The 26618-nt window shown below is 42.6% G+C and overlaps 1 protein-coding gene across 1 annotated transcript in view; it reads left to right on the top strand.

Moving 5' to 3' along the window:
* The window catches only part of CRYL1 (crystallin lambda 1), a 150341-nt gene that overhangs the window by 30849 nt on the left and 92874 nt on the right, over positions 1 to 26618 (top strand). Inside the window, exon 3 of the mRNA XM_063102914.1 lies at positions 13674 to 13800. Coding sequence (XP_062958984.1) covers positions 13674 to 13800 — 127 coding nt within the window. The remainder of the gene's footprint in view (positions 1 to 13673; positions 13801 to 26618) is intronic.

A 26618-nucleotide genomic window follows, 5' to 3' on the forward strand; every position in this document is an offset into this window, starting at 1 on the left:
TTTTAAATTTTATTTTGTCGATATACATTGTGGCTGATTATTGTTGCCCATCACCAAAACCTCCCTCCCTCTTCCCTCCCCCCCACCCCCCACCAATGTCCCCTCTGTTTGCTTGTCCTATCAACTTCAAGTAATTGTGTCAACCTGTATATGCTAATTGTAATCTAAAAACTTGGAGAGAAGTCAGACTATTCTGACTGCCCATAGATGGCAGGAGTATGAGTGAGTCCTGCTGAGATTTCGGAGATGCACACTTCTGTCTGGCCCTGTGTGCTTCCATGCATGCCCACGCCCACGTATTGACAGTAAAGGTAGGCCTCTGAAGGTGTAGGTGGCATCAAGGACATGGGCTCAAAAACGGTGTGGATCCTGCCTCATCTGGTTATTGTCTCCCTGTGAGGTTTCTGACAGTGACAAACAAGTAACCCAAGTGCCACTTTTATGAACTGGGCCAGTGCTTGCTACTCCAGTGTAAACCTCAGTAATTGACTGACTTGAGGCTGAGGCAGGCCCCCTTCTCCTCTGCCTCACTCACTGTCCCTGATGCTGAGTGTCACTGCCAGCCAGGAGGGTGGGCAGGGGAGGAGGTCGGGTACCTGCTGGCAGCTGGGGCTGCAGGTCCGGGCAGTCAGACTCACAGCCCTCCCGAGGGGTAGACAGAGGCAGTTTTTCCTTCTGTGGTTCATTTAAGCTGATCCACCTCACTGAGAGGTTTTCAGATCCCAACATCTAAGGGCTGGGCAGACGGTGGTTACGAGTAATGGGTGGGTGGAGCCCTGGACCACTGCAGAGGGTCTTTGATGGAGGGCATCCCAGAGTTTAAAAACATGGTACTGTCAAACAAAAGAAGGCTGGGGCTACTCTTTTTAATAAGAAGTTTGGTATTCTGCCCTTTTTTCCCCACTTCAAAAACAACTAACGTGATTTTTAGAGTCTGCATCGTTGGACATCTGTCCCTGCTCTTTCACATTGTGGTGACCTAATTCCCGGTCTTGTGGAGTGTCCACTTAACCTGTCCGTGTGCACAGAGAGTGACCCGTAGGCACTCAGGGAAGCTGGCGTGGGCATCTGCATCTGCACGTTAGGGCCAGATCAGGGACCAGGAGCAGCAGCAGCATGGTCAGAGCGGTAGCTCCACACGGCCACCACCGGGAGAGGCCGGCCTTTTCTTCTCGCTGGTCTCTGCTCCTGGCCTCTGGTGTTCTTGGATTTCTGCAGCCAGAGGCCAGGCAGACTCACTTCCTGAAGCTTTGTTGCCTGGTTTTCCATATCTTCCCCTTGCCCCACTGCCTTTAGCTGCCTCAGATCCCCAGACCTTAGGGGACAGGTGGAGGTGCAAAACCTGCCAGAAGTTCCCTCAAGAGTTCATGGTGGACCAACCTTGAGGTCTGTAAGAGAAACGTAAGCCACGACCTTGACTCCCCAGGAGCTTGCTTTGTATGTGGAGCTGTGCTGCGGACAGGAGGCAGGCAGTGAAGTATGAAAGGAAATGAGGGGTGCAGAGCAAGTGGGGTCAGTATGGCTTAGTGGTCCAGGCCGTGAGCTTGGGAGTCAGATCTGGCTCAACCCTCAGTAGTTGGGTAACTCACCAAGTCTCAGTTTCCTTGCCTGCAATGTGGAGATGTAATAGTACCCTCCTCATAAGGTGGTTTGGGGAATTAAGTGAGATAATACATTTAGAGCTCTGAGTTCTTGGCATCTGTGACTGTTTATTCAGTTTCCAGGGTGTGTAGGGAGGCTGGTGTGATGGGAGCCAGCTGGAGAAGATCTTGAGGAGGAGATGGATTTTGCATTGGGTGTTGATGCCTGTGTGATCTTTGCATGGCTGTGGAGGTAAAGGAAGGGTTGACAGTAGTAAGCAAGGGAACCAGGGAGAAGCGTGCCGTATTTGATGGACCAGAAGAACAACAGCCTTGCTGGAAGGGAGGACTCCTTTTGGAGAACGTCAGGAAGGCTGTGAGACTAGAAAGTAGGCTGGAGTTCGCTGAAGGCAACTTTGACTTCTTGTTTGCTGTGGTTTGAACGATGGCATCCCTTCCCAAATTCATGTTGAAACTTAATTACCATGTAGCAGTATTACGAGGTGTTGCCTTTGGAAGGTGATTAAGTCATGAGGGTTGTGCCATCATGGATGGGAGTAGAGCCTCATAAAAAGGCACAAGGCTGAAGGGAGAGCCCTTTTGCCCTTCCGCCATGTGAGGACACAGTGACAGGGCAACATCTTAGAAGTGGAGACCAGACCCCTCAGCAGACACTGAACCTGCATGCGCCTTGATCTCGGACTTCCCAGCCTCCAGAACTGTGAGAAATACATTTCTGTTCTTTAGAAATTACCCAACCTCAGGTATTTTTCTTTATAGCAGCACAGATAGACGAAGACATCGTCTTAGAAGCTGGCACATTATCCTGTAAATGTTCATTAATTGGTTTAAAGAGTACGTATTATACTAGGTAGGCATTGTGCTTGGTACCGAGTGATAGGAAAACACTGATGCTTTTTGTGCAGTCTGACAACATGATGCCATTTTGGGGAAGATAAATCTTGTAGGAGAATGTGGGGTGGATTGGAAGAGAGAGAGCCTACTGCAGAGATCTAAAGAAGACACAGCTGTCAGCAATAAAAGTAGAGCGGGGGGGGGGGGTGGGGGGGGGTGGGTGGGTGGGTGGGTGTAAGCTCCACCTTGAAGGAAAAGCAACAGGACTATGAGAAGACGGAGAAGAGAAAGTTGAGATGCTTTAGGTTTTGACTGTGGGCGCCTGCTGGTAACCGTCCCAGAACTTTAGATGGTGGAGGGGGTGGGGTGTGACTGGGTAAGGAAGCACTTATGTTTTGGGGCCTGTGTATGGGCCATACTTCCTTGTTTCTTTCAGTGTTTGTAATTTTTTTGTTGAAAACTGGACTTTAAGATAATATAATGTGGTAACAAATCCCCCCCACCCCGTTTGTTGTTATCATTATTGTTGCTTTTTGGTTTTTGATTTTCCTAGACTAATTCTGTAAAGTTGGTGCTCTTAGTAGCACGTGGCCCTGAAGGCTCTGCTTCATTAGTTTAGTGGCTGCCTTATGACTGTACAGAGATTTCTTTAAATGCCTGGAACCAGTAAGTCTCCCATCCTCTGCTGAAGGGCTGTATGTGAGTCGAGGTATGACTTCCGTGCTCCAAGAGGCAGTTTACAGCTCAGCCTTAGCCTTCGCTTCCTGCTGCTCAGAGCCTCAAGATCAGCTGGAGTTGAAGAAGTAGGGCCTTCTGGGGTCTTTCCTGGGTGTGCACACAGCCCTGCAATGCGTGTGGCCTTCTGGATGCCCAGCAATGTGTCAAAGAGGCCACGTAACATTATAGACAGTACATTAGTGCTACTCTGAAATAGCTAAAGGCCTAGACAGTTATATTTAAAATGTTTTTTTAATTTAAAAGAAAATGCATACGGACAATTATTACTATGAAATTTATAACCCAAACCTGCATTCTCCTGTCATGTCTCAGATTTCACACCCAACTGGAAATGCATATCCTTTGGCTCTGGATAGTATTTCTGTATTATTATTTTGATGTCCTTCCCTATCACTTTTTTTCTTTCTTTCTAGGACACTTGGGAAAGTTTTTTAATTTTCTTGTATCTTCTCTTCTATTGGCCATCTCTTTGTCTTTTTGCTCTTCTTCTTAGGGTTTTCCACAAATTTATCTTCCAGCCGTTTTATTAACGTTTGTGTTTTAACTACCGTATATTTAATTTCCAGTTTCTCTTTCTGCAGGTTTTTTCTTACGGTATCCTGTTATTGAGTATTGAGTCATGGGTGTGATAACTTTTCTAATCTTTCTGTGGTTATTGCAGTTTTTTGAAGTTTTCTTTCCTTGCATTGCCCTTGTTTTTTCATAGTTCCATACAAAAATTGTGTTTTTGTTTTTGTGTTAACCTCTGTCTTTAACTTTAGAGTCTGTCCAGTGACTGGTAATGCTGTATTGTACATTCATATTTAAGAAAGAGACACTGAAAAACTGTTTGGAATTTGTGTGCATGAATTTGGTTTGCTAACTCCAGGGCACAGAGTGATTGGCAGGGATCCATGTTTTTCACCGAGATCTCCAAATATCAGGATCTGCGTGTCTCTTTTCTTTGATTCTTTAGTTTCTCCTGGAAAGAATCTGCCAATCTCTATACAACATGCTGGTTGCTAATCAAAGGAAAGGAATTGGAAGGGTGTGTGTGTGTTTGTGTGGTGTGTGTATGTTGTGTGTTTGGTAGGTGTGGTATGTGTGTGGTGCAGTGCACGTGTGCAGAGTGTGTGTGTGAGGTGTGAGTGGGTTGTGTGTGGGGTATGTGTGTGGTATGCATGTGTGTGGTGTGTGTGGAATGTGTGTGTGGTGTGGTGTGTGTGGGATGCATGTGGTGCGTGTGCGTGTGTGGTGTGTGTGTGGGATGCATGTGTGGTGTGTGTGTGGGTTGCATGTGTGGTGGTGTGTGTGTGGTGTGGTGTGTGTGGGATGCATGTGGTGCGTGTGCGTGTGTGGTGTGTGTGTGGGATGCATGTGTGGTGTGTGTGTGGGTTGCATGTGTGGTGGTGTGTGTGTGTGTGGTGTGTTTGGGATGCATGTGGTGTGTGTGTGCATGTGTGGTGTGTGTGTGGGATGCATGTAATGTGTGTGTGCGTGTGTGGGGGGTGCATGTGTGTGGGATGCATGTGTGTGGTGTGGGGGGGCGTGTGTGGTGTGTGTGTGGGATGCATGTGTGTGGTATGTGTGGGATGCATGTGGGATGCGTGTGTGATGCATGTGTGTGTGGTGCATGTGGGATGCATGTGGGATGTGTTTGTGGTGCATGTGTGGGATGAATGTGTGTGGTGCGTGCGTGTGTGGCGCGTGTGGGAAGCATGTGTGGTGTGTGGTGCACGTATGTGGGATGTGTGTGGTGTGCGTCTGTGTGTGTGGTGCGTGTGTGGTGCGTGTGGGATGTGTGTGTGGTGCGTGTGTGGGATGAATGTGTGTGGTGCGCGTGTGTGGCGCATGCGGGAAGCATGTGTGGTGTGTGGTGCGCGTGTGTGTGGTGTGTGGTGCATGTGCAGGATGCACGTGTGTGGTGTGTGCGAGTGTGTGGTGCACGTGTGTGGTGTGTGGTGCACGTGTGTGTGTCTGGAGGGTCCTCACCTCTCAGTACGTGTACTTTGCCTTGACCCAGTGGTTTGTGCACCGTGTCCCCGCTGCCCTCTGCTGGTCTGGCCCGTTCTCATTCAATTTCCTGAGGAGAGGAGGGGCTGGGGCGCTTTAGCTACAGGCGGCACCACTGCCAGTAACACTCCAGCTCCTCGCTGTCACTCATGCTGTCTGTCGGGCCTGGCGCCTGTATGTTGTGGCCTGGTCCAGGGTTTTGGGGGCTTTCTGACTTGCGCTCATTGCACTTTTCTCCCCACGATTACGTTTCAGTTTCCTCCACCCATTCGGCCATCTGCCTCACCACTCACTTCTGAGTTATTTTCTGTCTTCCAAAAAATTAACATCTTTTGTCCATATTGTCATCTGATATCTTTGACCTTCTGTGCCTATACTTTTTGAAAAAGATTCCTTTAGTGTGGTGTTATTTAGATTTCTGGAAGGAGCAGAGATAAATATGTGCCTTATTGTAATTCATAATTCAAAGTCTGAGGCCTAGATTATTACATGAATCACTTGGAATATACTAGCCAAAGCGATCTTCTAACTCATTCTGTACAATCTACAAGATGGCTATTCCCAAATCAGTTTATTTCTGAATTCTAGCACACATGGAGTTTTACTGTGTTTGCCATTTGTAAGTGTACAGTTCAGCCGTGTTAAGTACATGTACATTGTTGTGCAGCCGATCTCCAGAACTTCATCATCTTGTAAAACTGAAACTCTGTACCAGTTAGACAACAAGTCTCCATTTCTCTCTGCCCACAGCCCCTAGCACCCACATTCTACTTTCTGTCTCTATGATTTTGACTACTCTGGATCCCTCATAAGTAAAATTACGCAGTATTTGTCCTTTTTTGACTGGCTTATTTCACTTAGCATGACATACTCAAGGTTCATCCATGTTGTGGCGTATGGCAGGACTTCCTTCCTCGTTCAGGATGAGTAATATTTGTTGTGCCGTGTTTTCTTATCCATTCACCTGCTGGTGGACTATGAGATGCTTCCATCTTTGTTCTACTGTGAATGACGCTGCTGTGAACATGGGTGTGCAAATATATGAGATCCTGCTTTCAGTTCTTTTGGATAGACACCCCGAAGTGGGGTTGCTGGGCCATGTGGTGATTCTATTTCTCTTTGTTTGAGGGACCATCCCACTGCTTCTCACAGCAGCTGCACCATTTCACATTTCCACCAGTGGTGCTCAAGGGTTCCCATTTCTCCACTGTCTGTATCTTTTTAGATAAATAAATACTCATTTTTAACAAAAATTCCAAAATAGAAACATAAAAAAGTAAAAATCACCCATATCCTACCCTACACTGAGAATTGTTAGCGTTTCTTTTTCTCCAATTTTAAATAAAAATTTAGCTTTGCTGGTTAGGATGCAACTATTCTCAGTTCTAGTGTTAGGCTGCCCTCTAGAGGTGGTACTCATACATTGCAGCCATTTGTTAGGGGCAAATGGCTGCAAACCCGTTAATTAGGGGCAGGGCTGCAATATTCTGCTGTGTGTGTGGCTTTTGAAAATCCTGGTTGACTTTTCCAGGTGCTTATGTGCATCTTCTACAAAGCTTGAGGCAGAAGTTCTTCCGAAATTTTCAATAAAAAAATTGAAATTATTCTAACCAGGACAAAACACTGCCAAGTGGCTGGGTTTGATTTGTGGCATGCAGGTTTGTTGAACTTGAAGAGAACAAGAGGGAGCCTGTCTGAGTATGTCTGAGAGCTCCTCTAGACCTTTCATCTGGTTTTCCCTTGGAATACTACACAGCAAGGTCCTGGAGTGTGCAGCCCTCTGGTGGGTTAGTGTGTGACCATGTCTCTTCCCTAATGCCCATGTGTTTCTGTTCTTACCGTATCCTGCGCAGGAGAGGAAGGGCCCTGAGGCTGAATTGCTTCTGTAGATTCTCCATCCTGAGTCTGACCTCAAGAGCCAGTGCTGTGGCTATTCCTGCTATTGCTTTCTGTCTCCAGGGGACCTTCTCTTCCTGGCTCCATATGGCTGATCCCTGGAGGATCTAAGGAACAAGTGACTCTTGTAGTCTACTTATCTAATCCGATTCAGTGCTTTTGGAAGAAAGGCCAAAAATTTGCTTTGGATTAATGAAGAGACTTGAAGACATGCTGGCCTACAAAGGCTTGATGCATGTGTTTTTGTGCACATTGGGCTCTGACATTGTTCTCTAAAGGACGAGGTGGTTACTCACTGGCTTTGGCATTTAGAGACCCTGTGTGAGTTCAGTAGAAAGAAGGTTGTGCGAGGTTGGGAATGGTGGCTAAAAGAGCTTTATCTTTTGCTCACTTAAAAAATGACAAGAAGCAAATATTCCAGGATTGATGATGGCTAGCTCTGGATGGTAGAAATATGGGGGTGTTTATTATTCTCTCTACATTTTTTAATTTGTTAAATACATTGTGAAAAGAACATAGTTCGTCGGGCACTAGAAAAAAATCTGTCACTTATTCCTCTGTAACACCAAATATTTCTAATATAATGGAAGCAAGTTTTTTGCTTGGTGACTACAGACAGCTCTTCAGAGGTAAGAACATTTTTATTCTGGTTGTATTTATGGGCAGCGTGGTTGACTTTTACCGATGTAGTTGGTTTCTAAGCTTAGCCATTGCTGTAGGTCTAGTTTATGTAAATCGTACAGTTCAATACTGTTGTAATTTCCTTCTGCCAAGAGGCCCCTTTCATTTGCGAACAAAGTGGGTGCTGGGTCCTTTCAGGCTACAGAGGACACAGGTGCTCCGGTTTCCTCCCTGGGTGAGGATTGATTGTGAGGCTGTGTGAGGGAGAAAGGCATACAGGAAGCTGTCTGTGTCGCAGAAATGGGACATTGCTCCGGGGACGCCAGAGCCTCAGATGCTCAGATGATGGCTCCGGTAACTCATAGCAGTTCTAAGGGCGGTTGTGTCATAAGCAGGTCATTTTCTGAAATCCTGCCCTTTTAAGGTCTGCCAGTGTGGTGGCTCCAGTCCTGGCTGGTGTTCTGTTGCTCCTCCTGCCCTTGACCAGTCCGCCACGTAGGTCTTCCTTTCACTCTGCCTGCTGCTGCTCGGCACGGGCTCCCCGTGGGCTGGGCTCTGCTGCCGCCGCTGGTCACCGCAGACGTCTGCCTTTGGGTCAGCTTCCTGTCTTGGGGCCAGTCTGTAGAAGCCATGGTATTTGGCTCACGAGGGACCCGGCATGGCAAGCCTGTTGGAAATGAAATCCTGAGAGGAGATTGTGGGTTTAGCAGGTGTATTGGGGCTCCCTGAAGGGAAGGGAGGCCTGCGGCTTAAGTACACGCTCAGCAGGCCAGGACTCGGGGCTGGTGGCGCTCATGGGGGCCCTCACACTGCTCCCTTCAGTGTGTTGTGTACCTTGAATCTTCAGGTTTTAAACCAGTAAATTGTGCCAATTATCCTATAAGTAAATCCCACCAGGCAGGATTTTGTGTTAATGAGAGAGACGATGTGGTTTACAGGAAGAACGAGGAAGAAGCGGGTCCTCCTGATTGTGTTTCATGAGAAAGAACCAGAAGGCTGGAGCTGATACAGTCATGCTTCCAGCGCTTCACGGGCTCAGGCCAGTCTGTACCCTCATTGGGCTTTGATTTCTTTGGCACCAAAATGAATAGCGAGACTAAATTAAGAAAAGAAACATTCTTTTTGTTTTGATGTATTTCATAAGTATCTCTAGCTTTTCTTCTTTTTGGCAGCTCGCTGGTATGGGGATTTGAACCCTTGACCTTACTGTTATAACATCGTGCTCTAACCAACTGAGCTAACTGGCCAGCCCTCTCTAGGTGTTTTTAAGGCTAAGTTTATTAGATTCAGGTGAATTCATGTATGAGTATTATTTATGAATCTTTTTTTTTCCCCAAATGGCAAAACCGGGAAACAAAAGAAGAGGTAGCATTGATAACCCTAAAAGTCAGTAGTGTGTTTCTTCTCTGCACATGTGAGCAAAAACCATGATGTAATTAGTTGACAATTGTGTGCTATACATTTATTTATACAGTGGATGTCATATGCACATTGAATAACTTTCCATAATTACTACAATGAAGAAGGTAAATGTTTCCCTTTTCTCGTGAAATATAAAGAATGCATAGTATCTAGGAATACTGGACTTTAAAGAAACAGTCTGGAGTTCTGTTTCTGGCAATATGGCAAAGTATCCCTTTCTACTTAAAAGTATAATGTATGTTTTATAAAGGTATAGTTTAGACGCTTTAAAAATAGTGTATAGCTGTGTTGGCAAGAAAGAAAGGGAACTTCTCAGGGGCCGAATTTGGGAGCACCCATCCCAAGAGGTACTTGAGAGCTGCAGCCATGGCTGCTCTGAGGGGATTTGCTGATCTGGCTGAGCCGGAGCTTTGGTTCTAGCAGCCAACCTCAGTCTGTGCAACATGGGAAATCAAACTGGACACCCCCAATGAAACTAGGATTCCCAAAGGCCTCTGTCATTGGAGAAAAGGAGAACTAGGACAAAAATAATGCATCCTTAAGTGGAGGGGAGAAAGAGTTTCTCTGGGAGTTTATAACCATAAAGCAATCTGCAAAGTTTTGGAGCCCAAATTCACATTGCCTATATGGTTCGAAAAACTCTAAGCCAAGAATTCATGTTGGTTCCTTGGTTGGTAGTGCCCTAAGTGCCTGGCAGAAACAAAAGGCATATCATTTCCAGAGTAATATGCCTTAAGCTGAAGACTCATAGAATTCCCACAGGTAGAGTTCAGGGAGCATCCACTCACAACCAAAAATCACAAAACACGTGAGAAACAGGCATTATGAGCATTGTGAACTGCAAGTCAGATCTGAGGTTATAGTTTAGAATGTAATTCAGAGAGGTGAAGAAATAGAAATGTGAAAAAGTGGTTAAGAAATTTGGAGGACAGAGAGAATGCCTAATATATGTGACAACAGGGTTCTGAAAGATTTAGAGAGAATAGGGAAAAAAGGAATTTATGAAGATATAATGATTGCGAGTTCATGTCAATTAAAGACATGAATCCTCGGATTTTAGAAGAACAAAGTGTCCCAAGCAGGATAAACGAAAAGTATATCTATACCCAGATACAACATAGTGAAACTATCAAACACGAAGGAACAAGAGAAAAGTTTTAGAAGCAGCTAGAGAGCAAAGACAGATCACTTTAAAGGAATGATAGATTGACAACAAATTTCTCAATAGCCGGTGGCAATCAGGATGTGGTGGGATAATATCTGCAGAACACAAAATGCCATTCATGATCTAATTACCTCTTTGAGGAGGCCTTGTTAGGTAGGTCTTATTATATATGCATAATTTGGACAGTAATTTTACAGGAATCCTATACACATTACATATTCTCTTTGTTCTCAAAGTCTTTTTTTGTTTGTTTGTTTTGTTTTTAATTGGTGTGGTAGGCAGGATAATGGCTCCCCCAAAGATGTGATTAAATTAAGGAGGGCAAATGGGGAGATTATCCAGTGTAATCACAGGAGTCCTTACAAGACAAAAAGGGTGGCAGGGGAGTCAAAGGAGGGGACGTGAGCACAGAAGCAGAAGCCCAGGTGGAGATTGCTGACCCTAAAGATGGAAGAGGCTGTGCCCCGTGGATGGACGCAGGCACCTCTAGCAGCTGGGAAAGGCAGCAGCAGATCCTCCCCGGGAGCCCCTGCAGGGGAGCAGCCCTGTTGACACCTTGATGTTAGCCTAGTGGGGATTTCTGACCTCTGAATGATAAGATGCTAAACTTGTATTGTTTCAGCCACCGAAGTTATGGTAATTCGTGACAGCAGCAGTAGGAAACTAATACAACAGCTCTGTTGAGATACGATTTACACATCATACAATTGACTCATTTCAAGTGTACAATTCAGTGGTTTTTAGTATATTTACAGAGTTATGTAACTAAAAATTTTTGAGAGATGGATCAAAAACTTACTGTGAGAGGAAAAGCAAATGTGCTGGGACTCCATGGGCTGTCCTCGTGGTGGTGGTGCGGGTGGTGCACTGTGCGTCCTGGAGGCTGGCAGGACGTCACCAGTGTGAAACCACAGGAGCCCAGACTTTGTGCTGTTGCTTTTCTCTTAGCAGGGACTTTTCTTATGGTGGTTTTTGGTAAGCTTCCCTTAATGATGCTTCAAATATCTATTTGCTGGCACTTAACTGTGAACTGGTTCTTTCTTGATTTTGGCTATTAAACTAATAAATCTTAAATTCCCACTCTGTGACATCACATAGTGCCCTATACAGCAAATATAAACTTCCTGATGAGCTGGCGAAGACACACACTGTGTTTTGAACATTTTCCAGTAACTTTATAAGCCTCTACTTCAAGGAATCTTTTCTGTATAAAAATTTAAAAATGCCTCCTCACTGGGGGAAATGGTCAGAAATGTCCAGTACCCAACAGTGAGTGGTTTTGTGTGTGATGAAGTCTGAGGAGGGACTTCTGTGTGTTTGTCCTTGTGACCCTCCAAAATAAGATAGCCATTTTCTGGCACTATTTTAAGGTAGATTTTTTTAAGTTGATGTGTTGCAGATCTTTCAAATTACTTATATGAGAAAAACTCATACATTCTCCTCCTCCCTTTAAAAAAGCAGAAACCCAAGTCCCGTATGTGGGGGACTCATGGTCTTTTCCATGAAGCTGCTTTTTGTTAAAGGGAATATAGAAATCTATTTGTATTTCAGCCTATCTTTGTTTTTTTGGGGGGGTTTTTTTTGTTTTTTTTGTTTGTAGTAACAGCAGCAAGAAAGTTTCTTTTCTTCCATTTATACCTAACACCAAATACACAGCTTTAAGAAAAATGCACAGCATTAAGAAAGAGGAGAAACAGGAACAAAACAAAAGAGCAGCCTTGATGCTCGCCTCTGGCCGGCTCTCGCGGCTGGCCGTGGCATTGTCGCCTTGGCCTGCAGCAGCCTCACAGGCCACCAGCCTCAGAATGAGGCCAAGCAGGGCTGCCTCCCGAACCTGTCTACGTCTAGGCAAAAACGAGGGCACAGCGCAGACACAGCTGCTGAACACTGTCCCTTGGCCAGCGTGAGCGACTGCTACTTCTTTTCCCATTAGTCTCCATTTTCAGTCTAGTCTCTCCTCCATATAGGTGAGATTGATTGAGATAACCGATTTTCAGATTGCCCTCGCTTTCTGACAGCATCCAGTCTAGGGAACCCCACTTCCTCAGAGCCCCAAGTCCTGGGGTCAGCGCTTTCTGCAGCCTCTCCCTGGGCTGTGTCAGTCCCCATGCTGTCCCTGCTGTGACGCTGGGCCCTGTGCTCTCCCTGCTGCAACGCCAGGCTTGTCCTGCTGCAGCTGTGGTCCTGGCAGCTCTTCACTGAAGGGCGTTGATAGCTGAAAGAGAAAAACCGTGCTGTGAAATGACCTAAAAATTATTTGACTCAATGGCAAAAAGTCCCCAGAGTTCTTTGGAAAGCACGGATGTTGTTCCTTAGGCAGCCTTGAAATGTAGCATCACTGGCTACATAATTTGTAAGGCCCAGTGCAAATGAAAATGGGGAGCCCCTTGTTCAAAATTTATCAAGAATTTTAAGACAGTGACAGAAGTGCGCAAAATCCAGCATGGGCTCTGCTGAGGGGGCAGGGTGACCGCACCGTGGAGGCAGCAGGAAGCCAGCGCTGATCATCAGACGTCCTCTCTCAGCCCTGCACCCCAGGGCAGCGGCCCAGGATGAGGTGGAGATCCACTGCTTTTCAGTCCCCTCCCCACTTCCACAGTCCTTCTTTCATTCTTTATTTTTTAAAGTGTAAATTTAAAAATGTTTTAGTTGTGGTAAAGTATGTATAACAAAACAATATTATCTTAACCATTTTTCACTGTACAGTTTGGTGGCATTAAGCAGATTCACGTTGTTTTGCAGCCATCACCACCACCCATCTCTGGAACTTTTTCATCTTCCCAAAGTGAACCTCTGTCCTCATTAAACACTGGCTCCCATTCCCTCTGCTCCACAGCCCCTGGCAAACAGCATTCTAGTTTCTGAGTAGAATCAGGCAGTATTTGTTGTGTCTGGCTTATTTCACTAATCATGTTGTATAGCATGTGACAGGATTCTCTTCCTCCAAGGTTGAGTAACAGTCCACTGAGTGTACACACAACGTTTTGTTTTCTCTTCATCTGTTAATGGACGCTTGGTTGCTTCCACCTCTTGGTTATGTGAATAGAGCTGCTGTGCACATGGTGGACAGACATCTCTTTGAGACTGCTTTCACTTGTTTTGAGTATGTATTCAGAAGTAAAATTGCTGGATCATATTGTAATTCTGTTTTTAATTGTTTAAAATACTGTTTTTCATAGCAATTGCACCGTTTTATAACCTCGCCAGCAGTGCACAGCCGTTCCATTTTCTCCACATCCTTGCCCAAACTCGCTACTTTCTATTTTTTTGATAGTAGCCATCCTAATGAGTGAGGTGGTGTCTCATTGTGGTTTAGATTTGCATTTCCCTCATGATTAGTGACACTGAGCTTTGCCTTCAGATTTGTTTTTGCATACTCACGGTGATCATTCTCTACTTTCCAGGAAGGAGATGAAGTTGCTGGAGCAGTCAGGTTCTCTGAAAGGCTCTTTGAGTGCGGAAGAGCAGCTGTCACTCATCAGCGGCTGTGCCAACATTCAGGAAGCAGTAGAGGGCGCCCTGCACATTCAGGTGAGTGAAGGATGTTGACTCTCAAGTCTGCAGTGTCTTCCAGCTTCTCTGGAAGTTCAGGGCAAGAAAAATGCACTGGAAGGTGTGGACAATTTGTATCTTAAAAGTCAGAGTTGTTTTATGTGATAGGGAACATGTTCCTTGAAACATCCCTGATACGGTTCTCATCAAACCACTGTGACCATGCTATGTTTTAGAGGTGTTACAATTTTGAGCAAAAATAGACTTTCTGGACTGCTAATACTATTTTATTTTGTTTTATCATCTTATTAAATGAGAGCTTATATTCTTGTTCTCATATATAGCTGAGTAAAAGCTTAAAGAAATCACCTAAAAAAGACCTTTCATTTACATTTAGCCCTTTCAACAACTTCACTTAAAAAAAGAGGAATCCCCACGGGTACTATTTCCGCAGCTGAATAAGCCTCAAGAGATGAAGTGGTTTCTCCACAGGGGCTGTGAGTGCAGCTGGGGGCTCTCTCCAGGCATCTGTGCCTGCTGGAGCTCTGTGCCACAGACAGTCCCTATCCCCGGGAAGAACCCCGAGGTATAACATTGTCTTTGAAAGTTTACACTTATTGCTATAATGTTTAAGTCAACTACCCTAAAACTAAAAGAGTCATTATTCCCAATACCCATCCTTGATATTTTGTGTTCTGGGATTGACACATTTCATGTCATTATGATGTTGATTTTCTAGCTGCGAATTTGGGAGCAAACCCAAAAGGCGGTATGTGTTTTATGGTCAGCTGCTGCTCTGAGATTCAGGTCAAATACAGGAGACAGAGATAGTCTCTCTGGCTGTAGGATTTCTCTAGTTTTATGTCAAAATAGAACATAAGGAGAGGACCATTTTTCAATTCCTTATCTTTCTAGTATGCTCATCTATATCTCTTGATATGGTGTGAAGGTTGCATGAAATTGAAGGTTCTTAAAAGGCATGAGAGGGTTTCTTAGGTGAGCTTTCAAGTGTTGCTGTGTCAGCCCCTGCTGAGGTTGTGGGTGCTGTAAGAGGACTTGCTTCTCAAGAGCACAGCAACTTTCCAGGCCTGGTCTCGGCACGGGAGCTTCTCCACATGGGCTTGGTTCTTAAGGAAAGTGCATGCTTCTGACTCGAGCTGCCAGAGGAGGAAATACAGTTTAGATTTTGTTGCTCCTTCCGGTGGCAAAGACAAGGGGGTGCCTCCCACCGAGGTGGCTGTGGTTGAGAACACAGACCCAGAGTGGGGTGGGTGTGGGGTCAGTCCTGATGCTTGGCACTTAGTGGCTCTCTGCCTTTGGCAAGTTTCTTAACTTCTAAGTCCCATTTCTTCGTCTATAAGTTGAAGAGGAAATCTACAGCCCTGGGTGGTTGTGAGGGTTTTCATCTATGCTCGTACCCAAGGTGACCCTCATGAAAGGCCAGACTCAATTTTTCCAAGGAGAAGATTTTTTTTTAAAAAAAATCCCTTTTTGGGGTCAATTTGGTATATAATATTCAAGTGCCAGAAATGGCATATTATGTATACATATATGCCTAACTTAGTTATATAATGTGACCTGAAATATGAACATGGAATATATTACTGTAATATTTCTTCTTTCACGTTTCAGAAAACACTTTGGATCAAATTCTGGATTGGAATCTCTGACTCCAGTGTGTTTGTCCTCATTAGAGTCACTTCTGTTGTTGTTGTTGTTTTTGTTCTTCATTTATTTATTTATTTAGAGTCACTTTTTGAGTCTCTCCAGACAGTTTTCCAGAACACATTATCTTTGCCTCCTTGGAGATGTTTGCTATTCAGAGCTTTTTTTAAAAAAAATGTATTTATTTATTATTATTATTTTTTTTTTTACATTCTAACATGTGGAGCAGTTGGGAGAGAGGAGGAGAGGGGAAAGGGGAAAGGGATAGGGTGAGAGGAGAAGGAAGGAGGGAAGGATGTGGTCAAGGCCCCTGGCACCCCCCTCATTCTGGCAGGGGAGCCCAGGGGGCTTCTGGTGGAGCTCGGTCATGGCTGGGCTGGATGTAGACTTTGGGGGTGTGTGGCTGAAGCCCTCAGCGCCCCCCACCCTGGCTTGGGAGCCTGGGGCTCTTCTGGTCATTTTAGGTTTTATAGGTGTTCTTTGGTGGTGTTAGACCTTTACTGGTTAATATCAGAACTTTGTCTATGATCTGTGGATTTTTTGTTTTTTCTTTCAGTTCTGTGTTGTATTATTTGCTGTTTCCACCACTTAAATTCTGCACTGGAACTAATTTGTTGTCCTTTGCTTACTTCTAAAATGGGGAACTTCCTGGGGGAACTAGCACTTGAGCCCTGTGGTTGAGCTAAATTGCTGCTTTGCTGCTGATTCCCTGGGGAAGGCTTTTTGTGCAGCTCAGGTTTTAATCGTTGACCTTGTAAGCACTTCTGGGTCTTGTGAGGTCTGGTATACCTGTATTATGTGGAAACTCTGGTCTGTACCTGAGTCTTTTCAGCAAGTTGCACCCCCTGCAGTTGTATATTCCTGACCAGTCTCCACTGAGTGGGCCTGTGCTGATTGGGGGGCAGATCAGTTGTCCATGCTGTGCCCCAGTGTTCCCCCGGTGGGCCTGTCTCCCCTACTGCCCATGCTCCAAACACTTCCCATGGGATGGGCTGTTCACCTGTCCCTTGTGATGACTCACCAGCCTTTGGGTGGCTCCTTTTCTCAGTTGTCTGTGGCCCCTCCCTCCTGTGTGGGTCCACAGGAACCCTCTTAGTGGTCTTGCTGGCCAGGGGGGCCCAAGGCCCTCTTGTCCCCTGCTGCCTCTAGGCAACTCCATCTGCAGAGCACAGCTGCGGCTTTTGCTGCCTCCTGCCCCGTGCGCTCACCAGCTCCAGCCTGGAAGCGGCCAGGATTCGAAATGGTTGGAGCGTTTTTTTCTCTCATCGTGGCTTCTCCCGCCTTCATTCACTCCTTAGGTCTCTCCTCCTCTTCTCCTGAGTTCTAGCGGCCCCAGCTTGGCTGTTGTTGCTTTTTTATAGCTGTAAATTGGTTGATTTGTGGGAGAGGGTGACGCTGGGGACCGTCTGTTCTGCCACCTTGACTGGAAGTCTGCAGAGCTTTTTGAATCCATCTGTGATGCCACTGGAAATTTTTTCTATCAGATGATTTCTGTAAACATGTAAAACTAGCATGATTGAGTTAGTTTAGGCTGATGTGTCTTCCTCAAACAACGTATTGTTTTTAAAAAAATGGAGAATCCTCCAGAGTATGAGACATTACAAAGACTTGAATATAAGGTGAGTCTTTCTTTTAAGAGATAATTTTAGAAGGGAATATGCTAACTTCTAAGGTATGTAGAGTGTTTATCACAGTACTTGGCACATAGGAAATGTTCAATAAATGGTAATTATTTTATAATGTGGCCATTGGTACACAATTTTGGTAATAGTCAAATGACATGGAGCACTCTGTGGTGTTCTGTGCATAGTAAGTACTGAAAACTGCTCTTTAACTAGAGTCTGTCTTTATTTTATAGATGAAATGAATGTATTTCATGGCATTTCCATGTTGAACAGCGTGTGTGATGCAGGACAGCACTGAGCCAGGCGGTCTGGGGGGAGGAACGTAGTGACGGGTGGTGCCAGTGCAAGTAGGTTTAGTTCCTTGAGAAGGAGACTGTGTCCTTGAGAAGTGGTCTGTCCCTCCCGTACCACAGGGAATAGCCCTGACCAGAGGCTTTGGGAAGGTTTAGCGAAGGTAGGATTTGAGCTAGCCTTGGCCTTTGACAAGTGGGTTTGGGGGATGTGAGGGGGGCAGAGGTGGGGACTGTGTCTCAGAGAGCAGTGAACACAGGACGAGAGGTGCCTTTGAGTATGTTGTAGACACCTGAGTAGGTTGGGGAGGCCGAGTTCCAGGCCTGCTGGAGAGTGGGAAAGGCTGGAAGAAAAGGCGGAAGCCAAGTCGGGAATGGCAACCCAAAGAGTTCCATAGAGGAAGTGACTTAATACTGTAACGTGCTCAGAGTAGTACATGACGCACAGAAGCACCGTTTACGTGTTTCCTTAAAGAATTGAAGGGCTTGGGTTTCAGTCTATATCCTGATTAGAATCCTCCAAGGAAGGTGTTTAGTAGGAGAGAGAAACTGATCAGAAGGATTTGTGGGTAAGAGAAAAGAATCAAGATTTCATTTTTACACCGTGACTGGAGTGATGTTTACATGCTCCTTTATATGATGAGGGGCAAATTTGATTCTCCGCATTTTATAACTTGTGCATGTTAGTGTCTCATCTGTGTTTACCAAACAAACAAGTAAATAAAACCCTCAAAACAAAGCCTACCTAATGCTTTACTATATGTGTTAAATTGTATTAGTGTTTCTAAAAATCCAAGAATGTTAAAAATGTTTGTTAAAGAATTAAACATCTCTACATTATAATGAAAGTTTAGGAAAATCCCGCTTAGGTTCATTATTCCAAAAATATTTAATATTTTAGTGGTATTTGTATTTCTTTCCATTTTTCCTGTTTATCTTCTCATAGAATTTTGTATCATGGTTTCTATTAAAAATTAGAACATTTTCTTGCTGTGTGATTTTGCTCAGGACTATGTCAGATAGAAGTATAATTTTTGGACTTAAAAACAAGTGGTAATATTTATCATTTGATGTCAAACCTGAAAGAACCTTCCATCTAAGAATGCCTTAAGGCTGAAGTTCCAAAAACCCAAGCGCATCAGCCTGGCATCCCCTGCTCACCCGGCCCTGTGTACCTCCTCATCCTCACTCTCGGAGACTTCTTTCTAGCTGTACCCTCTTATAAGCCCTTACCACTCCTTTCTCTGATTTATGCAAGGAAAAATTCTCATTATAGAAAAATTAATCTAGGTTACTTGGAGACAGTTTTCCTCTCTCTCTCTCTCTCTCTCTCTCTCTCTCTCTCTCTCTCTCGCTCGCTCTCTCTCTCTCGCTCTCTCTCTCTCGCCCCGGCAGTGTGAGTGTAGTTCTCCCTGGTAGATTGTCTTCTTCCCAAACCTCAGAGGGCTGGAGCATGAGTTAGAAAGTTTCCTAATACTATGCTGAAATGTGGGAGCATTGCAAGAAAGAAACCTGAATTTCTAGAACTTGGTACAATTTTGAAATCACATCTTGCCTGGCCAGAAAATCTACTGTGCTGAAAAAATAAGTTTATTCTGAAAAGCCTTGTCTAAAGCATTGACTCTTAAAGAGCGTTAAGGATCATTATCTGTGATGTAGAGGTATTATCTAGTCTCTGGAATTTAAGTCTTGAGATCGCAGTAGCTGGTAGGAGCTATGGGAATGATTTATAGAGTTACGAAGTTTAAATGCAATTTCCTTATACAAAATAAAGACGGCAACTGAAATCTAGAAGTAGAAATTATATTTTCCACATTGATAATGAGAATTTGCATTGTAAAACTGCTAGTCATTTTGATAAAGACTTTCAGACACTGTCAGTAATGACAGGAAGCAGTGTTTATAAATACTAGCACCATTTTTGAAATTTTTCTCTTTTCTTAAAGGACAGAAGTTTGTTGGACTTTTGGTTTTTGTTCACCAAGGCTCAGAATAATCCTTCTTTTGGTAGGGGCGAGGGTGGGGTGAGGGGGGTGGTCAGGCAACATAGGGCACACGGGGTGGCCAGCACTAAAAATAGGAGTGTACGTCTAAACTCCAATTTCACTTTTCCTGTTGCATTTTTTTTTTTAATCATAAAATCAGGTTTGTTAAGGTATAATTTACATAAAATAAATTCACCAGTTTTAGTGTTCAGTGCTACATGTTTGACAAATGCATATAGTCAGTAACCAGCGTCACATCCAAGCTTTAGAGCGTTTCCATCCCCCTGCTGATGGCCCTCCCTCCCCTGTGCAGTTAATCTCCTCTCCCTCTCCCCAGGCCTGACCACCACTGATCTGTTTGTCCCTATAGTTTTGCCTTTTTCAGACTGTTATATGAAATGGAATCATGCATTATGTAGCCTTTTGAGTTTTGATTCTTTTACATAAGAGTAAAATGAATTTGACATTTGTACATGTTGTGTTTATCAGTAATTTGCTTCTTTTTATTGTTGAGCAGTACTCCACTGTATGGATGGACCCCAGTGTATAGCTATTTGCCAGTGAGGAACATGGGTTGTTTCCAATTTTTAGCAATCATGAAGAATCTGGTATTAACGTGTATACAGGGTTGTTTTTGTTTTTTTTTTTTTTTGTGAACGTTTGCTTTTATTTCTCTTGGGTAAATATCTAGGCGTGGAATTGCTGGGTCATATGGTAGGTATATGTTTATCTTTATAAGAAACTGCAAAACTATTTTCCAATGTGGCTGTACTATTTTGCATTCCCAAGAGCAAAGTATAAGAGTGCCAGTTGCTTTGCACCTTGTCAGCCCTTGGTATCATCAGGATGGATTTTTCTACCATTTAAATATGTCTAAATATCTATCTTATTGTGGTTTTAATATGCATTTCCCTAGTGACTAATGATGTTGAGTATCTTTTCCTATGTTTATTTGCAATTCATATAATCTTTGGTGTAGTATCTGTTCAAACCTTTTGCGTATTTTTTAGAAACTGTGTTGCTTGTTTATTATTGAGTTTTGAGAGTTCTTTATATATCCTGGATAAAATTCCTTTACAGTAGTTCCCACCTTATCTGCAGTTTTGCTTTCCACAATTTCAGTTACCCACAGCCAATCACAGTCTGAAAATATTATATGGAAAATTCCAGAGATAAACAATTCATCAGTTTTAAATTGTGTGCTGTTCTAAGTAGGGTGATGAAATCTTGCCCCATCCTGTGCTGTCCCACTCCATCCTGCCTGGATGTCCAGCATGTCCACACTCCCGTGTGTCACTTTATGCTCCCCTCCCGTGAGTCACTTAATAGCCATCTAGGTTATCAGATCGACTGTCTGGTGTTGCAGTGCTTGTGTTCAAGTCACCTTTATTCTACTTTATAACGGCCCCACAGTGCAAGAGTAGTGATGTTGGCAACTTCGACATGCCAAAGAGAAGCGAAAAGTGTTCCTTTAAGTGAAAAGGTGAAAGTTCTTGACTTAATAAGGAAAGAAAAAAAAATTGTGTGCTGAGGTTGCTAAGATCTAAGGTAAGAACAAGTCTTCTATCTGTCTGTGAAATTGTGAAGAAGGAAAAAGAAATTCTTGTGTCACATATATAGGGTTTAGGGCTGTTTGCAGTTTTAGGTATCCACTGGGGTCTTGGAACATATCCCTTGTGGATAAGGGAGACTGCTGTATTAGATATGCGTTTTGCAAACATTTTCTCTCAATATTTTTGGTTTTTTGACAGTGATGTTTGAAAAGCAGCAGTTTTAAGTTTTGACGAAGTCCAATTTTAATTTTTTTCTTTTACACATTGTGCTTTTTCTGTTCTGTCTTCAGAATCTTTGTCTAACTCAAGGTCACAAAGATTTTCTCCTATGTTTTCTTCTAGAGGTTTTATAGCTTTAGATTTTATACAGGGTAAATTGTCATCCAGTTTTTCCTCTATCATTTTTTGAAAAGACTATAATCTCTCCATTGAAATGTCTTTGAACTGTTGTCAAAAATTAATTGACCACATATGTGAGGGATTATTTCTGGACTGTATTATATTCCACTAATTTATGTATTTATGATACTTTGTTATAGTAAATCTTGAAATCAGATAGTGTGAATTCTCCATATGTGTTCTTTTTCAGGATTGTTTTGGCTACTCTAATTCCTTTGAAGGATATATAAAAAATTGACAGCTGGTCAATTTTTACAAAAGGCCTCCTAAGATTTTGATTGAGATCCCAGTGAATCTATAGATCAATATAGGGGAGAACTGATATCTTGACAAAATTGAATTTTCCAATTCATGGACATAGTATATTTCTCCATTTATTTTTGTCTTTAAAAATTTCCGTTATGTGTGTTTTATAGTTTTTAGCATACAGATCTTGCACGTTTGTTGGACTTATAGCATAAGGATTTAATGATTTTGGTGCCATTGTAAATAATACTGTTAAAACTTTTCAATTTGCTGTTGTTTGTTGCTAGTATATAGAAATACAATTAAGTTTTGTATACTGTGATCTTGCTAAACTTACTCATTAGTTCTAGTATGAGGAGACTTCAAAAAGTTCATGGAAAAGTGGAATTAAAAGATAGAAATTAAAAATATAAGCTTTATTTTTCAATATTAGCTTCATCAAATTCAAGACACTTTTGTAAGCGATGATACTAGCCATTTACTCCATGCCTCAAGAACTCAGGGTCCTGGGAATTTAATCATGTCTGTGCAGTCCTTTTTACATTAACTGTAGAATAATGGGTGTCCTTTAAAGATTTTTTTAAGATTAGGAAACAAAGAAGTCAGAAAGAGTCAAATCAGGACTGTAAGGTGGATGCCTAATGATTGCCATTGTTTGATGAGAGGAATGAGCAGGAGCATTGTCATGGTGGTTGAAGCTTTCCTGGACATTTTTCTCCTAAAGCTTTGGCTAACTTTCCCCAGACACTCTTATAATACACTGATGTGACTGTTCTTTGACCCTCCAGAAAGTCAACAAGCAAAACGCCTTAAGCATTCCAAAAAAATTGTTGCCGTGATCTTTGCTCTTGACTGGTCCACTTTTGCTTTGACTGGGCCATTTCCAGCTCTTGGTAGCCACTGCTGTGCTTGTGCTTTGTCTTCAGGATGGTATTAGTAAAGCTGTGTTTCTTCTCCTATTACAGTTCTTTGAAGAAATGCTTCAGGATCTTGACCCCACTTGTTTAAAATTTCCTTTGAAAGTTCTGCTCTTGTCTGTGGCTGATCTGGCCCCAACAGTTTTGGCTCCCACTGAGCAGAAAGATTGCTCAACTTTAATTTTTCAGTCAGAATTGAGTAAGCTGAACCAATTGAAATATGTGTGGTGCTGGCTGTTGTTTTTGCTGTTAATTGTTGGTTTTCTTTAGTTAGGGCACTAACAAGATTAATTTTTTCTGCACAAATTGCTGTGGATGGTCTGCTGCTGGGGCTCCATCTTCAGCATCATTTCATCCCTTCTTAAAATAAGTCATCCACTTGTGAGCTGCTGACTTCTTTGGGGCATTGCATAAACTTTGCATAAAGCATCAATGATTTCATCATTCTTCCACCCAAGCTTCACCATAAATTTGATGTTTGTTTTTGCTTCAATTTAAGCAGAATTTATGTTGTTCTGATAGGGTTCTTTTCAAACTGATATCTTATCCTTTTTAGTGCCTCAAATTAGATCCTGTTCAGACACATTGTAACAAGTTAGTATGAGTTTATTTTGGTGCAAAAAACTTTGCAATCCATGGATTTTTTTTTATAATATGAATTTTCCATGAACTTTTTGAAGACTCCCTTGTAGCTTTCCCATGAACTTTTTGAAGGCCCCCTCATAGCTTTTTTGTAGAATTTTTAAAAATAATTTTCTGTGTACACAGTCATGTGTCTGTGAATAGTTTTATTTCTTTCCTTTCCAAATGGTATGGCTTTTATTTTTCTTAACTTATTGTACTGGCTAGGCTGTCTAGTGTGATGTTGAAGAATAGGTATCCATGCTTTATTTCTCCTTATGAGGGGAAGCATTCTGTCTTTCCCCACTAATTCTGATGGAAGTTTTTTGTTTGTTTTTGATGCCTTTTATCAGAGTGAGGAATTTCCCCTTAATTCCTAGTTTATTGAGAGTTGGTATCGTTAATGAATGCTGAACTTTGAATTTTGTCAAATGCTCTTTCTGCGACTGTTGAGATGACCACATGGTTTTTCTTTTTAAATCTGTTTTATGGTGAATTTTATTTTAGAATGTTGAACCAAACTTACATGCCTGGGACAAATCTCACTTGGTCATAGGTATCATCCTTTTTGTATTTTTCTGGATTCAATTGGCGAATATTTGTTGAGGATTCTTGCATTTATGTTTATGAGGGATATTGGTCTGAAGTTTTATTTTCTTTGTATTTCTTCATCTGGTTTTTGTATTAGGGTCACCCTGGCCTTGTAAAGTGTGTTATTAATGTTCCCTCCTCTTTTATCTTCTAGAAGAGCTTGTGTAGGATTGATTTCATTTCTTTAAAAATGTTTTGTAGAGTTCACCAGTGAAACTAATCTAGGCCTCAAGTTTTGTTAGTTGGAAGATTTAAAACAATGAATTTAATTTCTTTAGTGGATACAGGGCTGTTTGAGTTATCTGTTTCTACTTGAGTAAACTTTGGAAGTCTTGTCTCTCAAGGAATTTCTTCATGTCATCGAAATTTAAACAAAATGAAACTTAAGCTTAGCCAGTTATAAATGGCTTGTGAGCATTAGCTGTATAACCAGGGACTTTCAACTAGGATAATCCAAATAAGGCAACTGCTCAAACTTTAGCCATTGAAATAATTTCTTTACTCTCCTTCTGTACTCATCCTATAAAAGCCTTCCCTTCAAACTCCTCCTGCAGAGCCCTGAACCACTTTCAGTTTGGTGCTCCCTGATTCATGAATCACTGTTTGCTGAAACAGACTGTTTAAAATTTTAATGTGTCTCAGTTTTTCTTCTAACAGTGCTAACAGAGCTTACTCTTAATACAAGGGTCAGCAAACCTTCTCTATAAAGGGCTCGATAATAAGTATTTTAGACTTTGAAGTCTCTGTTGCATATTCTTTTTTAGTTCTGTTTGTGTTTCACAGTCTTATGTGCCATACAGAAACAGGACATAAACTAGATTTCACCCAGGGCCACGGTTTGCTGACCCTGCTCTAAAACATTGGAAGTGCTTTCTTTCCCCATCATTATCCCACTCCACCACACCCCTCCACACCCCTTTCTAGTTCACCACTTTTAGTAGATGTTGGTCCTTAAAAGGATAAGCTCTGGAATTCAGGTATCAGTTCTAACACTAAACAGTGACCTTTGGCAGGAAACTAACTTCTTTGTCCTTCATTTTCATCTTCTGTAAAATGGTGGTAATAGTGCCTAGCTCATTGAGATGTTGCAAGAATTAGGCTTTTATTCACCATGTGTGTTCTTGAGAACCTGTTATATGCCAGGCACCACTAGGCACTGGGAAGTGCTCATTTCATGAAGCTCACCGTCTAGTGGGAGGTACATGTTGGTCAGGGTACTTTTGGTTGCAAGAGACAGAAAATATAGTTCAAACTGGCTTATTGAAAAATTCAGTTTTTTTTCCTTTATGTTGTTCCTTTTTTTTTTTTTTTTTTTTTTTTTTTTGCTTATGTAACTGAAAAATATACGGATAGGCCTGGCTTCAGCCGTACCTGGATTCTGGCATTCAGATGGTTTATCTCTTCCTGTTTGTTGGCTCAACTTTTCTTTTGGGAAGACTGTTACCGTGAGGTGGCCAGAAGGCCACCAGCAAACCCAGATCTTCATTCTCTCTGCTCACTGCGCCATCAGAAATAGCTTTTCCTTGTCCCCCCACCTCCCAGCTTTATATATAATTGGCAAATAAGGAGTTTTTCCATCTAACATCTGTAGTAAAAGTTCTGAGATCAGCCTTCTCCTCTGACTTCTCATAAGCTCCATCCCTGTGAACAGGGTCAGCCCCACCCCGAACCACATGGACTGAATTAGAAGAGGAAGCTGAATAATATTTGGGCAGAAATATGCACCACAGATATCTTAATCAGAGCATCACACACCGTATGAAGTAATGTGATGGTGTGCAGTGGGGGTGCGGCTGGTCCTGTGGGCGGTGGTCAGGGAAAGAGACTTTGGGGCTATGCTGAGAAGCAGGTAACTAGAAATATCTTATGTAAATCTACTACACAGATAGCAGGTAAGTTATCTTCTCATTGACATAGAGCAGTTTTTCATACCCATTTTTTAGGAATCATTGGTTCGTAAGGGAAGGAACACCTCTATTTTGGCTACAGAATCCCTACTTTAAACCCATAGAAAATAAAAGGTGCGATTCTGCTTGGAGAGAAATGGTGTCAGTAAATTAAATGTAAAACTTTACTTTTTTCCTTATTTTTAAATAATCTGATGTTAAGAAACTAAGTATGGTATTCTGCATGAAAATGGTTAAATTTTGGTTGTAAAACTATGTATAGTCATCCCTGGGTATACTGAGGGGATAGGTTCTAAGACCCTCCACCCCCTGCACCCCCAAGATACCAAAAGCCACGGATACTCAAGTATCTTATATAAAACGGCGTAATAGGTGCGTATAACCCACACACGTCCTCTGGTATTCTTTAAATCATCTCTAGATTATTTATGATACCTAATAAAATGTGAATGCTATGTAAATAGTTGTTATACTGTATTTTAAATTTCGTATTCTTTTTTATTTGTATTTTTGCTGAATATTTTCCGTCTAGTATTCTGAATCCATGGATGTGGAACACATGGATATGGAGGGCTGGCTGTACTGTGTGGTCCAGTAAATATTTTGTGGAGGGACTAACTTCCTTTGGGTAAGGAAGAATGCTAAAACTTTTGTAACCATTAGATTTTATTGGGGGGATTGGAGGCCCTGCCTACAGAGTACTTTGCCTTGTTACTTGTAGACAATCTCATGAATCTGTAAAGCGAAGAAGGGAATGATTTTAAAGATAATATTAAATACGTAATTAAATTGGAATGTTACAACAAAGCAGCAAGATACCTCCCCCATCCCACCCTCTCTGAATTCTTCATGCTGAATTTTGATTCCATGAGATCATTTTGATTTCTGGGTAGAACTTAATTTTCTAGCCATTGCCCTTCATGTGTCTTTCTTAATGAGGAAAAGACACTAGTTCTACCCTCCTGAATTTTGTTTCCTCCAGGTTTAGAACTGACTCGGATCAACAAAGACCTACTACAACTGTTTGCAGGGTGTGTCCAAGGAGCTGGGAGTGCACT

Source organism: Cynocephalus volans, chromosome 7 (assembly GCF_027409185.1).
Source record: "Cynocephalus volans isolate mCynVol1 chromosome 7, mCynVol1.pri, whole genome shotgun sequence".
NCBI lineage: Eukaryota > Metazoa > Chordata > Mammalia > Dermoptera > Cynocephalidae > Cynocephalus > Cynocephalus volans.